Raw genomic sequence first — 24028 nt, 5'->3', positions numbered from 1 at the left:
ATACTGTATATATATATATATATATATATATATATATACTGTGTATATATATATATATAATGTCCCTCGCCTGGTATATATGTAGCGCTTCACGGGGCAGGGGTGTTTAACCTACTCGTCACCAGGCCGTCGACTGTCGTGGTCACTGGCGGCCTAGGCCGGCTCCGTTGCCCCAAGGCATACAAAAGATGGCTGGGGAAGGATGATGGGCGCAGTTGTGAGGTTTTTGTCGTGACGCCACCTGTGGTATGCGGCCAGGGAATGGGCCGCCGCTGCTGTCTCTGTCCTCCGGGGCAGATGGTAGTAGCAGCTATGGATGTTATCGCTCCCCACAGGTGGAGCGGGCCCCGGGGACGAAAATGAGGGGAGTAGTAATGGCAGCAGGGAGTGGCAGTGCGGGGGTAATAAAGAGTCAGAGTCTTTAGCTGCAGTTCAAGGTTGTTTACTCACTTCTGTACGATGCCGCTCACCCAGGTAATACCGTCACTTGCTATGATGGGCTCCGTCTAACCCGAATCCCTTTAGAGATCAGTCTGGTTTGGTGTTTGGTGGGTTTCTCCTCGTAACACCTGCCTGTGGATCCCCTGGCTTAAAGCTACGAGGGGGCCCTGGGTTTCACGAGATGTACTCTTGTCCCTATCTGCAGGTGCCGTGGTTCTGATGTGGGGTCCGGCTTGAAGCAAGGCTCCGGATCCTATATGTCACTGTGCTGTCGGGCGCTGTGTGGGCAGGGAAGGCTGAAACTTTCCCTGTCCAGGCAGATTCTGAAAAACCAACGTGAAGTATGATCTTCCCTAAGGTCCAGCCGCCCTGTGTGGCGTCGGTTCCAAGGGGAGCAGGTTCACTCTCCCTACGGCAACTGGCTGAATTGTCTCCTCCTTCCCACCGGAGCACCTGTGAGGCACATCTGTGCCACTGCTCTCCTGCTGGAGAACCCACTAACTGTTGTGTTAGCTCCTGACTCCCCCTGCTGGCTGCTCAGCCCCCTCCCAGGTCCTAGGCTAGTGGAACTGGGGTATCCTGTAAATGCCACTCTGTCGGCGCCCCCTTTATTACCCGACTCTAGCCCAGTCCCCAGTGGGTACAGGCCAACCTGATGTGTATTGAGTCTGAAATGTGGTGAAACCGAGACTGACCTCCTCAGGAACCGAGTTTAGCATTACACCCAATACTGGGTGCAATACTCTGTGGTGACTGAAGCCTCAGGGGCGCCACGTATATCCCTATCCTGGGCCCCTTCTGGTATATATGTCCCCTTCCTGGTATATACAGTACAGACCAAAAGTTTGGACACACCTTCTTATCTCTAGAACAACTGTTAAGAGGAGACTTTATGCAGCAGGCCTTCATGGTAAAATAGCTGCTGAACCACTGAATAGCTGTTGAACCACTGCTAAGGACAGGCAACAAGCAGAAGAGACTTCTTTGGGCTAAAGAACACAAGGAATGGACATTAGACCAGTGGAAATCTGTGCTTTGGTCTGATGAGTGCAAATTTGAGATCTTTGGATCCAACCACCATGTCTTTGTAGAAAAGGTGAACGGATGGACTCTACATGGCTGGTTCCCACTGTGAAGCATGGAGGAGGAGGTGTGATGGTGTGGGGGTGCTTTGCTGGTGACACTGTTGTGGATTGAAAAATTGAAGGCATACTGAACCAGCATGCCTACCACAGCATCTTGCAGTGGCGTGCTATTCAATCCGGTTTGCATTTAGTTGGACCATCATTTATTTTTCAACAGCACAATGACCCCAAACACACCTCTAGGCTGTGTAAGGGCTATTTGACTAAGAAGGAGAGTGATGGGGTGCTACGCCAGATGACCTGGTCTCCACAGTCACCAGACCTGAACCCAATCGAGATGGTTTGGGGTGAACTGGACCGCAGAAAGGCAAAAGGGCCAACAAGTGCTAAGCATCTCTGGGAACTCCTTCAAGACTGTTGGAAAACCATTTCCGGTGACTACCTCTTGAAGCTCATCAAGAGAATGCCAAGAGTGTGCAAAGCAGTAATCAAAGTAAAAGGTGGCTACTTTGAGGACCTAGAATATAAGACATATTTTCAGTTGTTTCACACTTTTTTAAGTATTTTATTCCACATGTTTTAATTCATAGTTTTGATGCCTTCAATGTGACTCTACAATTTTCAGAGTCCTGAAAATAAAGAAAACTCTTCGAATGAGAAGGTGTGTCCAAACTTTTGGTTTGTACTGTATATCCCCATCCCGGTATGTATGTCCCATCCTTGGTCCCTCCTGGTATATATATTCCCCTCCTGGGCACATTCTGGTATATATGTCCCCATCCTGGTTTCTGTCCCCTTCCTGGTTTATATATATCCTCGGCCTGTTATATATGACCCCTTCCTGGACCACTCCTGGTATATATGTCCCCATCCTTGTTTATTTGTCCCTTTTCTGGTATATACGTCCTCCTGCTGGTATAAATCCTCTTCCTTAGCTACTCATGGTATATGTTCCCATCCTGGTTTATTTGTCCCCATTCTTGTATATATGTCCCATCCTGGGGGCCTCCTGGTGTATATATCCCCCTTGTGGACACATTCTAGTACATATGTTCCCAGCCTGGTTTTTGCCCCTTCCTGGTGTAGAGGTCCTCCTCCTAGTATATATGTCCCATCGTGTGTGTTTCCTGGTGTGTGTATATATATATATATATATATATATATATATATATATATATATATATATCCCCCTCCTTGGCACATTCTGGTGTATATGTCCCCATCCTGGTTTCTGCCCCTTCTTGGTGTATATGTCCTCCTCCTGGTATATATGTCCCATCCTGGGGGCCTCCTGGCATATTTGTGTGCTGATAAGAGAAAAAATACTTGATCCTTATACCCCTTATTATTTACATGTTTTCCAGCTTCAGAGAATTGTATATATGTTGTCTTCATAAATCTTCTGGAAGAGGTTATTGTTAGACTCGTAAGGGGTGCTTCACACACAGCGAGCTCGCTGCCGAGATCGCTGCTGAGTCACGCTTTTTGTGACGCAGCAGTGACCTCATTAGCGATCTCGCTGTGTGTGACACTGAGCAGCGATCTGGCCCCTGCTGCGAGATCGCTGCTCGTTACACACAGCCCTGGTTCGTTTTCTTCAAAGCCGCTCTCCCGCTGTGACACACAGATCGCTGTGTGTGACAGCGAGAGAGCGACAAATGAAGCGAGCAGGGAGCAGGAGCCGGCATCTGACAGCTGAGGTAAGCTGTATCCAAGATAAACATCGGGTAACCAAGGTGGTTACCCGATATTTACCTTAGTTACGAGCCTCTGCAGCTCTCACGCTGCCTGTGCTGCCGGCTCCGGCTCTCTGCACATGTAGCTGCTGTACACATCGGGTTAATTAACCCGATGTGTACAGCAGCTAGGAGAGCAAGGAGCCAGCGCTAAGCAGTGTGCGCGGCTCCTTGCTCTCTGCACATGTAGCTGCATTACACATCGGGTTAATTAACCCGATGTGTACTGTAGCTATGGTAGGAGAGCAAGGAGCCAGCGCTCAGTGTGCGCGGCTCCCTGCTCCCTGCACACACAGCTGTGCGCTGGTAACTAATGTAAACATCGGGTAACCATACCCGATGTTTACCTTAGTTACCAGTCTCCGCAGCTTCCAGACGGCAGCTCCGTGCAAGCGCAGTGTCGCTTGCACGTCGCTGCTGGCTGGGGGCTGTTCACTGGTCGCTGGTGAGATCTGCCTGTTTGACAGCTCACCAGCGACCATGTAGCGATGCAGCAGCGATCCTGACCAGGTCAGATCGCTGGTCGGATCGCTGCTGCATCGCTAAGTGTGAAGGTACCCTTAGTCTCTTTCAGATATCTGTGATCATCGGTCTGATCTTGGTTAACAATACACAGACTGGCTGCATATCTCCTGACCTGAGTGTTACAGCCTCTATGGGAGTGTCATGCTTGGTTCAGGAGACTCAAGGCCAATTCATGCATTTTAACCTGAGATCGGAGCGAGGATCACGGATGTCTGAAAAAGCTCTGTAAAATACCGCAACACCATAAGACATGGGCAGTGAAGTGGGAGAGGAGATGGGGATACAATTAATTGTTTTATTTCATATGTATTAAATTTGAACTACTGGAATAAGTCTCACTGTGTCAACTGTAATCGATCCTCAATAATAAGACCAGGTATTGTTCTTCTATCAAGAAGTCCAGATTCAGATATTCAATACACTGCTTGCAGAATTATTAGGCAAATGAGTATTTTGATCACATGATACTTTTTATACATGTTGTCCTACTCCAAGCTGTATAGGCTTGAGAGCCAACTACCAATTAAGTAAATCAGGTGATGTGCATCTCTGTAATGAGGAGGGGTGTGGTGTAATGACATCAACACCCTATATAAGGTGTGCTTAATTATTAAGCAACTTCCTTTCCTTTGGCAAAATGGGTCAGAAGAGAGATTTGACGGGCTCTGAAAAGTCCAAAATTGTGAGATGTCTTGTAGAGGGATGCAGCAGTCTTGAAATTGCCAAACATTTGAAGCGTGATCACCGAACAATCAAGTGTTTCATGGCAAATAGCTAACAGGGTTGTAAGAACCGTGTTGGGCAAAAAAGGCGCAAAATAACTGCCCATGAATTGAGGAAAATCAAGCGTGAAGCTGCCAAGATGCCGTTTACCACCAAGTTTGGCCATATTTCAGAGCTGCAACGTTACTGGAGTATCAGAAATCACAAAGTGGGCCATACTCAGGGACATGGCCAAGGTAAGAAAGGCTGAAAAATGACCACCTTTGAACAAGAAACATAAGATAAAACGTCAAGACTGGGCCAAGAAATATCTTAAGACTGATTTTTCAAAGGTTTTATGGACTGATGAAATGAGAGTGACCCTTGATGGGCCAGATGGATGGGCCAGAGGCTGGATCAGTAAAGGGCAGAGAGCTCCACTCTGACTCCAGCAAGGTGGAGGTGGTATGGGCTGGTATCATCAAAGATGAACTTGTGGGACCTTTTCGGGTTGAGGATGGAGTGAAGCTCAACTCCCAGACCTACTGCCAGTTTCTGGAAGACAACTTCTTCAAGCAGTGGTACAGGAAGAAGTCGGTATTGTTCAAGAAAAACATGATTTTCATGCAAGACAATGCTCCATCACATGCATCCAACTATTCCACAGCGTGGCTGGCCAATAAAGGTCTAAAAGATGAAAAAATAATAACATGGCCCCCTTGTTCACTTGATCTGATCCCCATAGAGAACCTGTGGTCCCTCATAAAATGTCATTATAAGATCTACAGAGAGGGAAAACAGTACACCTCTTGGAACAGTGTCTGGGAGGCTGTGGTGGCTGCTGCACGCAATGTTGATCGTAAACAGATCAAGCAACTGACAGAATCTATGGATGGTAGACTGTTGAGTGTCATCATAAAGAAAGGTGGCTATATTGGTCACTTATTTGTTGGTTTTGTTTTTGCATGTCAGAAATGTTTATTTCTAAATTTTGTGCATTTATTTATTTATTTAATCGTATGAACGTATATCTTACCATCATATAAAAATAAACACCAGACAATAGACAGTGATTGAAAAATATCAACAGGATAAAAATCAAATTTGAATATCAAGATTTTCTATATATGCAATAGCGTTATCATTTACAATATAGAAATCCTTCTTGTCACCATGGTAGGATCTCAGGGGGCACTCCTCAACAATGTGCTGGATAGTTTGACGATCTGCTCCACAGTCACAGGTCGGAGAGTCATATTTTCCCCACTTATACATAAAATCTGCACAGACGCCAAAGTTTGTTCTGATACGATTTAGAGTAACCCATGTTTTCCGTAGTAGATTGAAGCCTGGTGGAGGGTTTTGTAAATTAGGGAACATTTGGGGATCACCTTCTACTACATTGACCCAAAGTTCTCGCCATTTCTCCTCTAAATTGAAGTTTTGTTCATGCAAGGTGATTGCAGTTTGGATGGGTGGATGTCTTGATTTCAATCGTTGTATTGTAACATCTCTGATATTTTGGTGTATTGGAAGTTTTTCATTATTCACTACTTTAGTGTACACTTTAAGTAGGAGCTTTTGTCTTCTTAGATTTGCGGGTGCGATATGACCCAGCACAGGTAACCAGTGAACAGGTGTAGGTCTAATAGCACCAGATATTATACGCAAAGAGTTGTTCAGCTGAGTGTCAATTAAGTTTACATGACAGCTATTTAACCATGCTGGAGCATGGAGCATAACAATCTTGATGACCAAACAATCAAATTATATCTAGATTTCCTGGTCAGTATATCTTACCTTACCTGTGCATTTATATTGGTTTACCTAGTGAAAATAAACACGTGAGATGGGAATATATTTGGTTTTTATTAAGTTGCCTAATAATTCTGCGCAGTAATAGTTACCTGCACAAACAGAAATCCTTCTAAGATAGCCAAATCTAAAAAAAAAACCACTCCAACTTCCAAAAATATTAAGCTTTGATATTTATGAGTCTTTTGAGTTGATTGAGAACATAGTTGTTGATCAATAATAAAAAAAATCCTCTAAAATACAAGTTGCCTAATAATTCTGCACACAGTGTATTTAGATTACTGATCTCATAAAATAGCTACGTAGGTTTTTTTTTTTGCTCTATTGGAAGATAGGACTTGGGTGATTCTTGGGCTTTGTGCACTCATTGCATTTTTATCATGTTTGTTGATGAATATTTGAGTGCAGATTTGTTACAAAACTTGAATGGAATTGTACCGCCCCGGGGCTCGACCAGCTGCCGAGCCGCTCGGATCCGTGCTCGTCGGTAGGTGGCTCAAGCTCCTCCCGGACCCGGGGGTCACGTCACTCTGAAGGGAAGCTGGCGCTATTGTGACGCCCTGGCAAAGCCAGGTTGTCACAGAAAGAGTTAATCCTCCTTGGTAACCTGATCCCACACCAGTGCAGCAGGACAAACCACATCCCCCAGTGTAAGAACAAAACAGAGCAGGAGGGGAGGGGCTGGAGCAGAGTGTGTGGAGAGGGAGACAGGAGAGGAGTCTGGAGTTGTAGCTCCCAGGCTGCTACAGAAGCGTGCTCCGAAAGGGCCGGGACAGGCTGTTAGTGAGGAAGGGGCCAGAGGTAGCCGGGGCAGGGTAGCGGCCCGCCGGTACCTAGGGTGACCCGGATCACTGCAGGGGAGTGGACTCCCCGTTCCTGGCTGAGGAGAAAGAGGAAGAGAGTGGAGAGAGAGGCACCTGGCTGCAGGGAAACAACAGGGGCTGCTGCACCATGTGTGGGACACTAACACGCTCCGTACCGAAGGCTGCGGACTCCGGCAGTTTCTGGTTAATTCCTGACTCTGTGTGAATTTTCTTGCAAAGCGAACTGTGAGTAACAACATCCCCCGGTCCAACCGGATGCACAGCTCTCAGACCGTCTCCATCTCCTCCCTGCACCACCTCACCGGGGTCCCGGGACACCAACACCCTACCCGGGGAGGGAAATCACCACCTTGCTGCCCACCACCATCCCCGGGATCCATTAACCGGCAGCGGCGGTGCTCCGTTACCTCACCGCACACCACGGGTGGCGTCACGGACAATCTCCCTTACCTAATCCCCTTCTTACTGTGGAGCCTGGGATCACAGACCGGGTCACGCCACCGTGATACCCACAGAAGTGACCCCGTGGCCTGGATCTGAGTACCCCTTGTCCCTGGGCGACACATTTTGGCGTCACAAACAGGATCGAACCCATCCAGTTACCTGGAGGAAGTGCACCTTGTTCTGGACTGTCAGCGGTGCTCCGCTGCAAAATTTTTGACTGTCGCCATCTTTGCCACCATTTTGGGCGCAAAAATCTCCCGCCCAGCGCCTTCTTCCCCAAGCAGTGGGCGCGAAAAAGAGGCTCCGCCCCCTGAGAACGCAGGCGGAAGTGAAGCTCTGGAGGACCGGAAGCGAAAGGAAAACTTTAAAAAGTTGCTAGAAGGACTGCTCCCGAGTACCAAGGGGGAGCAGTAGGAAGGAACTGCAGTTCATGTGACCAGGACTGTAAAGGCAGGGACGCCAGGACTTTGCCTAATTCCTTTCCTGGACAAGCGAGCCGCAAACCCCGATGACATCTTACCCGGCTCCGGCAGTCCGCCCGGCCGCAACGGAGGTGGCACCCGATTGGAAGTCTGCCCCAGATGTGGCGCCAGCCGCTCCCAGGTACCCCGTCACTGCTGTGGAGCAGCCGGAGTGCACCTGCAGAGAGGAGGAGCCGGCCAGTGAGAGATGGAGCCCTCGGCAGTTAGCGAGGCCGGTTGTAGACGGCGCCGAGGGCATCCAAGTGGGCCTGGCTTCTGAGCAGGAGGCAGAGCACGGAACCCGTGCCCCGTACTGGGAGTGGCGGCAGCAACCGTTGTAGTGGAGCATGGACGGCTACCCGCCAGTTTTAAGTTGACTGTTTTATGGACTGTCACCACTGTTGAGCGTCAAGTTCCCGGAGGAGGCCATCTGCACAGCAGGTGGGGGGGCAGAACAGTTTAGAGTTTAAGAAAAGGTACCTCCCGATGTGGGAAGATGTATGATTGTAATGTGTTGATTTTTCCTTTTTCCAGTTTCAATAAATGTTGGTGCCCAGACAGCCCGAGGACGGGCTGTGTTTTACCAAGGCGGTGTGTGATGCCCTGGCAAAGCCAGGTTGTCACAGAAAGAGTTAATCCTCCTTGGTAACCTGATCCCACACCAGTGCAGCAGGGCAAACCACATCCCCCAGTGTAAGAACAAAACAGAGCAGGAGGGGAGGGGCTGGAGCAGAGTGTGTGGAGAGGGAGACAGGAGAGGAGTCTGGAGTTGTAGCTCCCAGGCTGCTACAGAAGCGTGCTCCGAAAGGGCCGGGACAGGCTGTTAGTGAGGAAGGGGCCAGAGGTAGCCGGGGCAGGGTAGCGGCCCGCCGGTACCTAGGGTGACCCGGATCACTGCAGGGGAGTGGACTCCCCGTTCCTGGCTGAGGAGAAAGAGGAAGAGAGTGGAGAGAGAGGCACCTGGCTGCAGGGAAAGAACAGGGGCTGCTGCACCATGTGTGGGACACTAACACGCTCCGTACCGAAGGCTGCGGACTCCGGCAGTTTCTGGTTAATTCCTGACTCTGTGTGAATTTTCTTGCAAAGCGAACTGTGAGTAACAACATCCCCCGGTCCAACCGGATGCACAGCTCTCAGACCGTCTCCATCTCCTCCCTGCACCACCTCACCGGGGTCCCGGGACACCAACACCCTACCCGGGGAGGGAAATCACCACCTTGCTGCCCACCACCATCCCCGGGATCCATTAACCGGCAGCGGCGGTGCTCCGTTACCTCACCGCACACCACGGGTGGCGTCACGGACAATCTCCCTTACCTAATCCCCTTCTTACTGTGGAGCCTGGGATCACAGACCGGGTCACGCCACCGTGATACCCACAGAAGTGACCCCGTGGCCTGGATCTGAGTACCCCTTGTCCCTGGGCGACACATTTTGGCGTCACAAACAGGATCGAACCCATCCAGTTACCTGGAGGAAGTGCACCTTGTTCTGGACTGTCAGCGGTGCTCCGCTGCAAAATTTTTGACTGTCGCCATCTTTGACGCCATTTTGGGCGCGAAAATCTCCCGCCCAGCGCCTTCTTCCCCAAGCAGTGGGCGCGAAAAAGAGGCTCCGCCCCCTGAGAACGCAGGCGGAAGTGAAGCTCCGGAGGACCGGAAGCGAAAGGAAAACTTTAAAAAGTTGCTAGAAGGACTGCTCCCGAGTACCAAGGGGGAGCAGTAGGAAGGAACTGCAGTTCATGTGACCAGGACTGTAAAGGCAGGGACGCCAGGACTTTGCCTAATTCCTTTCCTGGACAAGCGAGCCGCAAACCCCGATGACATCTTACCCGGCTCCGGCAGTCCGCCCGGCCGCAACGGAGGTGGCACCCGATTGGAAGTCTGCCCCAGATGTGGCGCCAGCCGCTCCCAGGTACCCCGTCACTGCTGTGGAGCAGCCGGAGTGCACCTGCAGAGAGGAGGAGCCGACCAGTGAGAGATGGAGCCCTCGGCAGTTAGCGAGGCCGGTTGTAGACGGCGCCGAGGGCATCCAAGTGGGCCTGGCTTCTGAGCAGGAGGCAGAGCACGGAACCCGTGCCCCGTACTGGGAGTGGCGGCAGCGACCGTTGTAGTGGAGCATGGACGGCTACCCGCCAGTTTTAAGTTGACTGTTTTATGGACTGTCACCCCTGTTGAGCGTCAAGTTCCCGGAGGAGGCCATCTGCACAGCAGGTGGGGGCGGCAGAACAGTTTAGAGTTTAAGAAAAGGTACCTCCCGATGTGGGAAGATGTATGATTGTAATGTGTTGATTTTTCCTTTTTCCAGTTTCAATAAATGTTGGTGCCCAGACAGCCCGAGGACGGGCTGTGTTTTACCAAGGCGGTGTGTGATGCCCTGGCAAAGCCAGGTTGTCACAGAAAGAGTTAATCCTCCTTGGTAACCTGATCCCACACCAGTGCAGCAGGGCAAACCACATCCCCCAGTGTAAGAACAAAACAGAGCAGGAGGGGAGGGGCTGGAGCAGAGTGTGTGGAGAGGGAGACAGGAGAGGAGTCTGGAGTTGTAGCTCCCAGGCTGCTACAGAAGCGTGCTCCGAAAGGGCCGGGACAGGCTGTTAGTGAGGAAGGGGCCAGAGGTAGCCGGGGCAGGGTAGCGGCCCACCGGTACCTAGGGTGACCTGGATCACTGCAGGGGAGTGGACTCCCCGTTCCTGGCTGAGGAGAAAGAGGAAGAGAGTGGAGAGAGAGGCACCTGGCTGCAGGGAAAGAACAGGGGCTGCTGCACCATGTGTGGGACACTAACACGCTCCGTACCGAAGGCTGCAGACTCCGGCAGTTTCTGGTTAATTCCTGACTCTGTGTGAATTTTCTTGCAAAGCGAACTGTGAGTAACAACATCCCCCGGTCCAACCGGATGCACAGCTCTCAGACCGTCTCCATCTCCTCCCTGCACCACCTCACCGGGGTCCCGGGACACCAACACCCTACCCGGGGAGGGAAATCACCACCTTGCTGCCCACCACCATCCCCGGGATCCATTAACCGGCAGCGGCGGTGCTCCGTTACCTCACCGCACACCACGGGTGGCGTCACGGACAATCTCCCTTACCTAATCCCCTTCTTACTGTGGAGCCTGGGATCACAGACCGGGTCACGCCACCGTGATACCCACAGAAGTGACCCCGTGGCCTGGATCTGAGTACCCCTTGTCCCTGGGCGACACATTTTGGCGTCACAAACAGGATCGAACCCATCCAGTTACCTGGAGGAAGTGCACCTTGTTCTGGACTGTCAGCGGTGCTCCGCTGCAAAATTTTTGACTGTCGCCATCTTTGCCGCCATTTTGGGCGCGAAAATCTCCCGCCCAGCGCCTTCTTCCCCAAGCAGTGGGCGCGAAAAAGAGGCTCCGCCCCCTGAGAACGCAGGCGGAAGTGAAGCTCCGGAGGACCGGAAGCGAAAGGAAAACTTTAAAAAGTTGCTAGAAGGACTGCTCCCGAGTACCAAGGGGGAGCAGTAGGAAGGAACTGCAGTTCATGTGACCAGGACTGTAAAGGCAGGGACGCCAGGACTTTGCCTAATTCCTTTCCTGGACAAGCGAGCCGCAAACCCCGATGACATCTTACCCGGCTCCGGCAGTCCGCCCGGCCGCAATGGAGGTGGCACCCGATTGGAAGTCTGCCCCAGATGTGGCGCCAGCCGCTCCCAGGTACCCCGTCACTGCTGTGGAGCAGCCGGAGTGCACCTGCAGAGAGGAGGAGCCGGCCAGTGAGAGATGGAGCCCTCGGCAGTTAGCGAGGCCGGTTGTAGACGGCGCCGAGGGCATCCAAGTGGGCCTGGCTTCTGAGCAGGAGGCAGAGCATGGAACCCGTGCCCCGTACTGGGAGTGGCGGCAGTGACCGTTGTAGTGGAGCATGGACGGCTACCCGCCAGTTTTAAGTTGACTGTTTTATGGACTGTCACCCCTGTTGAGCGTCAAGTTCCCGGAGGAGGCCATCTGCACAGCAGGTGGGGGCGGCAGAACAGTTTAGAGTTTAAGAAAAGGTACCTCCCGATGTGGGAAGATGTATGATTGTAATGTGTTGATTTTTCCTTTTTCCAGTTTCAATAAATGTTGGTGCCCAGACAGCCCGAGGACGGGCTGTGTTTTACCAAGGCGGTGTGTGATGCCCTGGCAAAGCCAGGTTGTCACAGAAAGAGTTAATCCTCCTTGGTAACCTGATCCCACACCAGTGCAGCAGGGCAAACCACATCCCCCAGTGTAAGAACAAAACAGAGCAGGAGGGGAGGGGCTGGAGCAGAGTGTGTGGAGAGGGAGACAGGAGAGGAGTCTGGAGTTGTAGCTCCCAGGCTGCTACAGAAGCGTGCTCCGAAAGGGCCGGGACAGGCTGTTAGTGAGGAAGGGGCCAGAGGTAGCCGGGGCAGGGTAGCGGCCCACCGGTACCTAGGGTGACCTGGATCACTGCAGGGGAGTGGACTCCCCGTTCCTGGCTGAGGAGAAAGAGGAAGAGAGTGGAGAGAGAGGCACCTGGCTGCAGGGAAAGAACAGGGGCTGCTGCACCATGTGTGGGACACTAACACGCTCCGTACCGAAGGCTGCGGACTCCGGCAGTTTCTGGTTAATTCCTGACTCTGTGTGAATTTTCTTGCAAAGCGAACTGTGAGTAACAACATCCCCCGGTCCAACCGGATGCACAGCTCTCAGACCGTCTCCATCTCCTCCCTGCACCACCTCACCGGGGTCCCGGGACACCAACACCCTACCCGGGGAGGGAAATCTCCACCTTGCTGCCCACCACCATCCCCGGGATCCATTAACCGGCAGCGGCGGTGCTCCGTTACCTCACCGCACACCACGGGTGGCGTCACGGACAAACTCCCTTACCTAATCCCCTTCTTACTGTGGAGCCTGGGATCACAGACCGGGTCACGCCACCGTGATACCCACAGAAGTGACCCCGTGGCCCGGATCTGAGTACCCCTTGTCCCTGGGCGACACACTATGTGTAGGGATTTCAGTGGGGAAGGTTCACGGCCGAGGCCGTGGCATTTAGGGATGTAAGTTCGTGATGCTACCCACGGGTTGGGGTTAATGTGGACACCACCGCTGCTGGTAACTAGGCTCCCGGGGATAGTGTTATGCAGCCTGGTGTTGACCCCTCCGTGGGCAGGGGGTGATGGTCCCGGGGCCCGGTGGTTGTGAGGTGCAGGCAAGATGGTGTGGTGCGGTGCGCGGCCCGAGGGCACTGTTGTACTCACTATGACAGATACACCGGAGTCTCTGGTAAACCAAAAAGCATAGTGGTCGGTGCCCGCAGCCGGCTGCGCTTTGCCCATTTCTCAGGTTGGTGGTTCCCGCCTTTCTCCTGCACCTCTGTGGTAGAACTTGACTGCCTATGCTTCAGCAACTGTAGTCCGCTCCCCGGCTTTATGTGTGTATGGGAACCCATTTGCCCGCAGGCGCTGGCCCGTGGGATCTCTCTGCCTGTGTGGTGGCTTTCTATCCCCCTCGGTGGGCTGTTGCCGTCTTTCAGGTCTTGGGACGGGAAAGGACCTAAGGTCCAGACGTCAATCAGTGAATTCGGCGTGGTCCAGTGGCTTCTGGATCTCGTTCTGGGTCTCAGTACCGCTCCTGGTGCTCCGGTTTCCAGTTGGCTCCCCGAATCGGTACCGGCGGGCCACTACCCTGTCCCGGTCCCTTATGGTTCCACCAATCGTCTTCCCAGCTCCTGCAGGCGGCAACCACCATCTGCCTCCTGGTTACAGGGTATGTGGGCTCCCACACAGATCCCTGACAGACGTTGACACAGTGCTACTACTCTCCTCTACTCCCTAACTGATCTGTTTGTGTTTTTCCCGCCTCAGGCTATCCGAACTCCTCGGAGGGCGTGGCCAACTGCCTGGCTCCGCCCCCGGGTGTGAATGTCAAGACCTGAGAGGGGTGACTCAGGGTTTTTTAGGTTGGCTGGTTACACCTTTTTAGGGGTTGGTGTTTGTGCAGGGGGTCTACCTGTGACTACCTGGCTAGTTCAGGGCGTCACAGAATCCTATTTCCAGCAAAATCATTGAGAGTCCTGAAGTGTCTTCACACATTGTTTATTTGTGACTTTGCGCAGATTTGTTGCAGAAAATAATCTGCAGCATGTCAATTCCTTCAGCATTTTTGTCGCGTTTTTTCACCCTTTCACTTCAAAAGAGCTATAAAAATGCAGGTATAAAATAATTTCAGATTTGCTGCATATTTGCTGCATTTTTCTTGCTTTTTGCATGCGTTTTTAGACAGCAGTGAATGCTATAGAGATAGGCCAAATAGATAATAAAAACCTAAGTGTCAATATGAGTGTCAAATGGCCTCTGGGCGTCCCTGGGGCACATTCATATGGTAACTGTTCTGTATTGTTTACAGGTGTATTAAACATATAATAATTATGTGTGGTTGTTATGTGATTTTGCATCTCGGTCTGCTCATTTCTTTCCCCTTGCTTTATTATCTGTTTGTGGGACTCCAATACTTTCACACCTTGGAGCAAATTTTCACACACACCATGTTTACTTTTCTTTGTCTTTATAGATATATGTTTACCTTATAATCCTGTACCTCACACTACCATCCTTTATTTAAATGTCATTAATACAACCAATCTGATTTTTTTTTATTCAGACAACAATGATTTGTTATTGTGCCCTATGTCTTTTTTTGCATCCTCTACATTCCCTTATTTTCTCTTTTTAAATGGTTTTAATATGTATATCTCTTTGAATTGATGTACCAATAAAGGATTTTTACGCAAATCATTGGAAAACAGTATTTTTTTTCTGTCAGATCTATAGAGATAGATAATAGACAGTAATAGACAGAGAATGCGACAGACAGAGTGACTGCGAGTACGATACAGAGAGAAATAGACATATAATAAAATTGCACTCTGTGGAGCTTCTTGAACAGCTTTTTATGGTTAAATAAATAAATGATGGAAAAAAATGTTGTGAGGGTCCCCCCTATTTTTGATAGCCATCAAAGGTAAAATTGACAGGTGCGGGCTGATATAATCAGGCTGAGAAGGTCCATGGTTATTGGACCCTTCCCAGCCTAACAATACCAGCCATTCCAGAAGTGGTACATCACATTAGATGCGCCAATTCTGGTGCTTCACCAATTGCCCTGGTGTGGTGGAAATCAGAGTAATGTTTTTTTGGGGTTGATGTCAGCTGTGTAGTGTCAGCTGGCATCAAGTCCTGGTGTTACTAAGGGAGAGGTGCCTATCAGACACCCCTATTTCAAACCCAGTAAGTAAAAAGAAAAAAAAACAACACAAAACTAGTTTATTTAAATAAACACTCCCCTACACTCTCCCTGGTTCACCATTTTATTTAAAAAAAACATGCAGATCCAAGTAGTCCAGGAATTTCGACCAAGTACTGTGGACTCTCCATGTCACCGGTCATCAAGATCCCAGGTTTCGCGGGATTTTGACTGCTGCTCAAAGTCTATGGAGTCTCATTCTGAGGCTCCATAGCTTTTGTGCTAGGAAATCAAAGAATGTCGTGGGAACCTGCTGGACTACGTTTTTACTTGGGAACTTTGCTTTCTAATAAAATGGTGAACTAGGGACAGTGTCTTGTTTTTCTCTCTTTCTATGTCTTTCATGTTTCCATTTCTGGACTACATTGTTTTCCCTGGACTTAATTGTTTTCCCTGGACTACATTAAATCTACATGGGTTGTATTTTTTATATAAAATGCTGAACCAGGTTAAGTGTGGGGGAGTGTTTAATTAAATAAACTATTTTTGTGTGTGTTTTTTTTTTCTTTTTACATACTGAGTTAGTAATAGGAGTGTCTAATAGACACCTATCCATTACTGACACAGATGACACTACATAACTGACATCAACCCTAAAAACTATTAGCCCGATTGCCACTGCAACAGGACAATCAGAAAGAGCCAACAAAAAGCACCAGAATTGACCCATCTAATGTGATGCGCCACTTCTTGGGTGGCTGAAGGCTGGTATTTTTAGGCTTGAAGGGTCCAATAACCGTGGACCTTCTCAGCCTGATTATATCAGCCTGCAGCTTTCTCCTTTATATTTGCTTATCAAAAATAGGGGAGACCACACATTGTTTATTTATTTATTTATTTATTTAAGCATAAAAAGCTGTCCAATTGCAGGGTACAATTTTACTATATGTTGGCTGGTTGTGCAACTTTAGGTCTATATGCCTGTCTGTCTATATGTTTGTATGTCTATATATCTGTCAGTCTATATCTATTTCTATCTATTACCTATATCTATACCATTAATTAGTGTCCAAAAATGCTAGAAAAACACGTGCAAAAATACATTAAAAATGAGGTAAAATGTGTTTTTGCAGCTGCATTTTTCTTACCAAAAGATGCAGAAATGGTGCAGAAATTTCTGTATCCAAATATTCAATGTGTGCACATTCCCTTTTTGTTATTCTACATATTCTTCTATTCCTGCTATGCTTTTGCTGCTTTTAAGCACCCAGAAGATACCTACTGCTAGGACACTTATAGGTAGGTATATGCTTCACCAAACAAGCACCTTGAATCTTACAATGTAACAAGCCATACATTTTATAATATTAACATACCGTACTTATATGGGACAGGAATACTTTTGGATCACATTAGCATCCAAACTAAGAATAAATTTATACACTCCTTACTTGTGCCATGGAAGAGCCACCTCTTTGTAAGTCTGACTAATTCTTTATGTGCGGGGCTATATGTGCATTCTTTTGAAAGACTTGAAACCGACAACTCATCTTCTTTTCCCATATGATGTTTTTTTCAGTATTCAAGGATTTCAAAGCAATATGGGATAGACATTTACCTGAAGAAGGAATATCTACAGTATACAGGATCGGTGAAAGAGAGAGGTGTTCTGTACCTTCTCTCATCGCTCAATGAGGTACAGTCTGATTCTAGAATTAATGCATTTTCTTTATTTTTATAGCAAGGTCAAACTAAAAGTAAGAAGAGACAGCTTGTTGATGTGAGCTATTGTGAGATTATACTCCTTTATTACATCCTTAAAGGGGTGGTTCACACGTTTTCATTACTGGCCACATCGATATTATGTTGAGAAACAAGGTTTCCCTCAAATACCTTGTGTTACCAATTCTGCCTGTGAGTGGCGCTATTGTGGACCGCTCATCCTCATCGCATGACCCCCTTGGCTCTGTGACCTCTAATGTCTGGTGATGCCACGTCAACTTCCTTTGGAACTGACATCACTACAGCAGGCCCCAGTTTCCATGAGTCACTGGGATGTTGGCCATACGCCATTTTTTTAAATATATTTAAATAATTTTAAAAAAACTGCTTGTGGTTCCCCCTATTTTTTATAACCAACCAAGCTAAAGCAGACTTCTGGGGGCTGGTATTATCCGGTTGGGAAAGCTCCTGGTTTTTGGCCTCTACCAGCTTAAAAATACCATCCCGCAGCTGTCCCATAATGGGCACATCCATAAGATGTTAGCTTAACCTTGGCTGGTTATCAAAACTGAGAGAGGGCCCCGCACCATTTATTTAAATGAATTATTAAAATAATTAAAAAAAAAACGGAGTGGGATCCTCTCTATTTTTGACAACCAAATAATATTTTACTATTAATTTATTTTTACACTACAATACAGCAAACTGCTCTGCAACCAATCACAGATACAGAGGGTGGAAGGCATGTATAGCAGTCTGCAACCAATCACCGGTGGGGGAAGCAGTTATTATTCATGAAATTAAATGAGCGGGGAAGAAAAGGGCTCAGAAAAGAGTCTTACTGGTGTGTTATCTTTTGGGAAACAGGGTAGGAATAACTGTCCTGCTCGTACCCCCATTTTGTCTTTTGTATCCCCCTAGCCCTTATTATGACCATTTTACAGATATTTTTCAATCACAGATATTCTGGTCCCCATTGCCTAGTATGGGGCTCAGCATCTGGGGTCAAGTCTGGGTCAAGTTCAGTTCCAGAACCAAACATTTTTTTCAAGTCCGTGTGAAATTGTCAAACCTGAATTTCCACGGGTCCCCTCATCTCTGGTCCTCAACTGTACTCTCAACTATAAACCAATTATGAGGAAGAAGAAAGAAAAGTGGTGGAAGAGCTTTTTGGGATTACCAAATGTCAATAAAAATGATTTTTATTCTAAAACTGTATAAAACAAACAAATCTTGCATGTTTTAAGGTGACTAATAAATACTTATTTTCCACAATAATTTGCAAAAGAAATCTTGCCAATCAGACGCGGTGATTTTCTGGATTTATTTTCTCATTTTGCCTCTCATAGTTGTGGTCTACTGATGTCAATTACAGGCCTCTCTCATCTTTTTAATTGGGGAACTTGCACAATTGGTGGCTGACTAAATACTTTTTTCCCCACTGTACACGTATATAAAAACACTCAGGCTATATGCCCACATTGCGTTTTTATGTGCAGAAAATCTGTATATAAAAACTCATGTTTTGGCAAGAAAAAAGGACATTTTTGTGTACTCACCGTAAAATGTCTTTCTTGGAGCCTTTCATTGGGGGACACAGACAGTGGGTTATATGTTGTCTCCAGGGGAGGCTTGACACTAGGTTTAAAAAAGAGTTAGCTCCTCCTACCACAAAATTTAACCCCAGTTAGGCGGGAACTAGCTCAGTTTGGTGTAAAAGCAGTAGGAAAAGGACAACCAAAACCACAAGGGCGGGAGCTGTGTCCCCCAATGAAAGGCTCCAAGAAAGACATTTTACGGTGAGTACACAAAAATGTCCTTTCCTTTCTCGCCTTTTCATTGGGGGACACAGACAGTGGGACATCCCAAAGCAGTCCCTGGGTGGGAACTGAACTATTAACAGTGTAGAACATCAGACTAAGAGCTGACTAACAACTGCAACTGCCGTGAACACATATCAAAACACTGTCAAGAACCGAGCAGTGACCACTTATAAATGGGCCACTGCCGCCTGAAGGACTTGTCTTCCAAGAGCAGCATCCGCGAATGTAGAATTTTGTGAACGTGTGCACACTGAAACAGGTAGCGGCTTTGCAAAGTTGGGCCGCCGAAGCCTGATGGCGGATAGCCCAGGAGGCACCCACTGCTCGTGTAGAGTGGGCCCGCACAGATTGAGGGGGAACGGCACCTCGTGCTTTGTATGCCTCACAGATAGCAGTCCTGATCCATCGAGAAATCGTGGATTTAGACGCCGGGTTGCCCTTTTTGTGTCCTACTGGGAGGATGAAGAGGGCATCGGACTTGCGCAACAAAGCTGTTCTGGAAATGTAGATCCGCAGAGCCCTGACAAGATCGAGAGTGTGAAGAGCTTTCTCAAAGGAGTGGACCAGGGCCGGGCAGAATGACGGCAACACAATGTCCTCGCTCAGGTGGAAAGAGGATACGACCTCGGAAGGAAGGCGGGGGAAGGCCGAAGGACTACCTTATCATGATAGAATATCAGGTAAGGTGAGCGACAGGAAAGAGCTGCCAGTTCGGACACTCGCCTGATAGAGGTAATAGCGACTAAAAAGGCAACTTTCCAAGACAGTCGTTGAAGAGAGATTTCTCTCAGAGGTTCGAAAGGAGGAAGTTGAAGGACTCCCAGAACCAGATTCAGATCCTAGGGATCTAAGGGGTGGCGATAAGGAGGGACCAAATGCGCTACCCCTTGAAGAAAGGTACGGACCTGAGGGCGAGAAGCCAGCTGGTTCTGCAAAAAAATCGACAAGGCAGAAACTTGTCCTTTAAAGGTACTGAGAGCAAGACCCGAGTCCAGACCGTCTTGCAGAAAAGCAAGAACATTAGGGATTGAAAAGGTCAGGGGCGACCGATTATGATGATCACACCAGAAAAGATAGGTCTTCCAGGTCCTGTGGTAAATGCTGGCGGAGGAAGGCTTCCGAGCATTAAGCATGGTATGAACTACCCTGGAAGAAAGACCCGATTTGGCTAGAATCAGGGATTCAAGCGCCACGCCGTCAAATGCGGCTGTGCTGTATTCTGGTGGAATATTGGACCTTGCGACAGAAGATTCGGGCGGTCGGGAAGACGCCAGGGAATGTCGCTGAGAAGTTGGAGGTGCTCTGGATTCCAGGCTCTCCTGGGCCAGTCCGGGGCCACGAGGATCACCGGGATTCCCTCCGCCTTGATTTTCTTGATTACTCTCGGAATGAGAGGAAACGAAGGGAAGATGTAGGGCAGGCGAAACTGCGACCATTTAAAGACTAGGGCGTCGGAGCCGAGCGCTAGCGGGTCTCTCGACCGAGATATGAAGGGACGTAATTTGGCGTTCATTCAAGACGCCATGAAGTCCACACGCGGGAGTCCCCAACGAAGAGTGATCTGATGGAACACTTCGTCGTGGAGGGACCATTCCCCTGCCACTAGACCTTGCCTGCTGAGAAAGTCTGCGGCCCAGTTGTCTACCCCTGGGATATGGACAGCTGAAATAATGGGGATGTGCTTCTCTGCCCAAAGAAGAATCCTGGATACTTCCTTCATCGCTGCCTTGCTGCGAGTTCCTCCCTGCCGTGGCATTGTCTGACTGGATCCGAACAGGGAGGCCCAATAGTAATTGTTGAAAATTCTGAAGGGCCAAAAATATGGCTCTGATCTCCAGAACATTGATGTGCAGAGAGTGCTCGGAAGGAAATCAGCATCCCTGAACAGTGTGGTGGAGAAACACCGCCCCCCAGCCTATCAGGCTGGCATCCGTCGTGAGTACCTGCCAGTGGACCGGGCGGAAGGACTTCCCTTGAGATAGGGATGAGGCTTGAGTCCACCAGACGAGGGAGCTGAGCGTCGACTGAGCTAGGCAGACTGACCAGTCCAGGGAAGCTGGATTCTTGTCCCAGGAGGATAGAAGATCCAGTTGTAGAGGACACAGATGGAACTGGGCAAAGGACACGGCTTCTATGACCGCCACCATCTTGCCTAACACTCTCATTCCATTCCGAAGGGATGTGTGATGGCGAGAGTGGAGGGATTGGGCGGCCCGGATCAGGAAAGACCTCTTGTCCTCTGGAAGAAAAACCCGGGACTGAGCCGTGTCTATCAGCATACCTAGAAAGGTGATGCGCTGATGAGCAATGAGGGATGACTTGTTGAAGTTGATAAGCCACCCTAGCCTTGACAGCGTGTCTAGGCAAATCTGCACGCTTTCTGAGCAAACGTGAAGAGAGCACCCTTTGACAAGAAGGTCGTCCAAATAGGGAACGACCAGGATGCCTCTGGGGTGTAAAATGGACATGACGGCCGCCATGAGCTTTGTGAAGACCTGAGGCGCAGTGGCCAGCCCAAAGGGGAGGGCCCTGAATTGGAAATTACGGTGTCCTACAGCAAAGCGAAGGAACCGTTGATGAGAGACACATATGGGAATGTGTAAATAAGCATCTTGAACGTCTATGGAAGCTAGGAATTCTCCAGGTTCCATGGTGGCTAGCACTGCTCTCAATGATTCCATTCGGAAAGTTCGAATCCGTACGAATTTGTTCAGCCGTTTGAGGTCCAAGATAGGGCGGACAGAGCCATCTTTTTTGGGAATGACAAAAAGGTTTGAATAGAAACCTTTGCCGCGCTGTTCCAGGGGCACTGGAATGATAACGTTTGCTTTCTGTAAAGAGGCTATGGCCTGAAATAAGGCCTGGCTTTCCGTTTTGGACTTTGGAAGACGAGAACGCAGAAACCTGTTGGCCGGCAGGGAATGGAAATCGATTTTGTAACCTGAGGTGATGATTTCTCAAACCCAAGCATCGTGAGTGTGGTCTAGCCAGATATCCCGAAAAAGTAGAAGCCGCCCTCCCACAGGAGTCGGATCTGCGGGATACCTGGCGTCATGCTGAGGGGGCCTGTACAGAGCGAGGTCCTTTGGGTTTAGGTTGCTTGGAGTGGGAATGCCAAGAAGAGCCCCTTGAGGGACCGGATCCTCGATCTGAGCATTGGGACGGTCCTTGGGCCTATGGTTTTTGGGGGGCAGGCTGAAAGGACTGCCTGCGCCAAGAAGATTTTTTGAAATTTCTGGGTACAGGCCGCTTTTGTGGTAGAATGGTACTTTTACCACCCGTCGCCTCAGATATGAGTTTGTCCAGGGATTCACCAAACAGACGAAGACCCTGGAAGGGAAGTGTGGACAGGGACTTCTTGGAGGCACTGTCCGTATTCCATATTTTTAGCCACAGAACCCTACGGGCGAAGACAGCATTGGCTGCCGTTAGGGCTGACCAGCTAGCTGCATCTAAGGAGCCGTGAAGAAAATAATTAGAGGCGAGAGAGAACAAATCAAGAATCTCAAGAGCCTCTGGAGGAATATTGCAAGGGCGAAGCAACTTGCGCAGGTTCCTACTCCACACGCTCATAGCTCTTGCCACCCATGTCATGGCAAACAGGGGGCGCAGAGAGGAGCCCGAAGCCTGGTAAAATGGATTTGACCGCAGCCTCAACTGCGCGGTCGGACAAGTCCTTGAGAGACGCGTTGTCTGAAACAGACATAACTGTGTGTTTAGCCAGTCTAGATACTGGCGGATCCACAACGGGGGGTACCGACCAGGGCTTAACCATTTCCGGAGGAAAGGGATAAGCGAATGAAGAGGAGGATTTTTTCTTAAACCTCCTATCAGGGTGATCCCACCGTTTAGATATGATTTGATGAAAAATCGGATCCTGGGCAAAGGACTTAGGAGGCTTCTTGGCTCGCTTGATTGCTGACTGAGAAGTCGGGTCTGAGGGCTGATCAGAAATCGACAGAGAGTGATTGACAGCCGCTATTAAAGTGTCTTCCATATGCCTAGACTCAGAAGGGACATCTGAATCAGAGTCAGAGTCTCGGGAATCGTGACTACTAAAGGTCACGGAGCCTGAGGCTCCCTAGCTCTAGGTCACCACCGGTCATCACCTATGAGCCTTTTGGCCTATTATCAATATCCCACACATTGTCTTAGACTGCTTCAATATTGGGAGCCACATATTTATGGGATTTCCCACATCCAGTCCGTCCATTAAGTATTTCGAACTTTATCCATGATAGTTAAAACACAGGTGCATTGTACCTTCAAAGTGATATTCCATATATGGTGATGCAAGCTGTTATCTGAGACAAGGTGTCCAGGCAGTTGGCCCCTACATACAATATGTATCATTTCTCATTAATGAATATACATCCAAGGCATCACAGATAACCTCTTGATTATTTGAGAAACATTACCTTTTGGTGCTCCTCGTGAATATATTTTTCTAGTACAATAGATATAGTCCTTGAAAAAAACCCACAGGGTTGAAACGTCGGACAATGTCTATATCTTCTATGAAAATAACGAAAAAATAATAAAAAATTTTTTTGAGCACATAATTGACTCTTTTCATCGCTTCATTCAGTGTGCCGGAGTCTCTTTTGTACATGGACTCTCTTTCTCCAGAGCACCTGCAACATAGGTAGTTGAGCCAGGTTTAATCCTCTTTACGGAGCCTGAGTCAGACTGACCATCGTGTGAGTCAGACAAGGCGGAGCGGTCGCAATGGCGCCTTTTGGAGACAGCCTTTTTACGTACTGGGGATGATACACCAGACGAAGGTGGGCTCCTCTGAGGGAGCTGAGCCGGGGGAGGCTGTGGGAGCCTGTGGTAGGCTGGGATATCTGAGTGGCCAGGTCATCTAACCTTTTAGACATCAGAAGAGCCCATGCAGGGATAGCCTCATCAGACGGGGGTGCTGCCTGAATGGTGGCCGGGGCCGAACCCACAGATTGCACGACCCCCTGGTCCGGCAACGCCTGTTGTGACACTGTAGTAGGGGCATCGCAGCCCCGGCAGAGTGGATAGCTTCGCCCATTGGGAAACGAGCTTCCACAGGTGGTACAAGCATAGTACAGGTCCATAGAGGATGCCTGGGAAGCTTTATCACCCTTGCGGTTTTTACGCATGTCAGCAACAAATGTACAATTAGTATTGTGAGCCTCTAGCAGTATTACACTACTTTGGGTGAGGAGCTACTAGCAGTATTAGAAAGGGACTGCTATA

At 49.0% G+C, this 24028-nt stretch overlaps 1 protein-coding gene across 4 annotated transcripts in view; it reads left to right on the top strand.

Annotated features, from left to right (window-relative positions):
- Positions 1–24028, top strand: part of LOC142311040 (L-threonine ammonia-lyase-like) — a 290375-nt gene that overhangs the window by 64741 nt on the left and 201606 nt on the right. For all 4 annotated transcript variants that reach the window (XM_075349048.1, XM_075349046.1, XM_075349047.1 and 1 more), the window contains one exon: positions 16834–16950. In XM_075349048.1, the coding sequence (XP_075205163.1) occupies positions 16834–16950 (117 nt within the window). The remainder of the gene's footprint in view (positions 1–16833; positions 16951–24028) is intronic.

This window comes from Anomaloglossus baeobatrachus, chromosome 5 (assembly GCF_048569485.1).
Source record: "Anomaloglossus baeobatrachus isolate aAnoBae1 chromosome 5, aAnoBae1.hap1, whole genome shotgun sequence".
Taxonomy (NCBI): Eukaryota; Metazoa; Chordata; class Amphibia; order Anura; family Aromobatidae; genus Anomaloglossus; species Anomaloglossus baeobatrachus.
The sequence above is the reverse complement of the archived record's forward strand: the minus strand, read 5'-3'. Positions and strand labels throughout refer to the sequence as shown.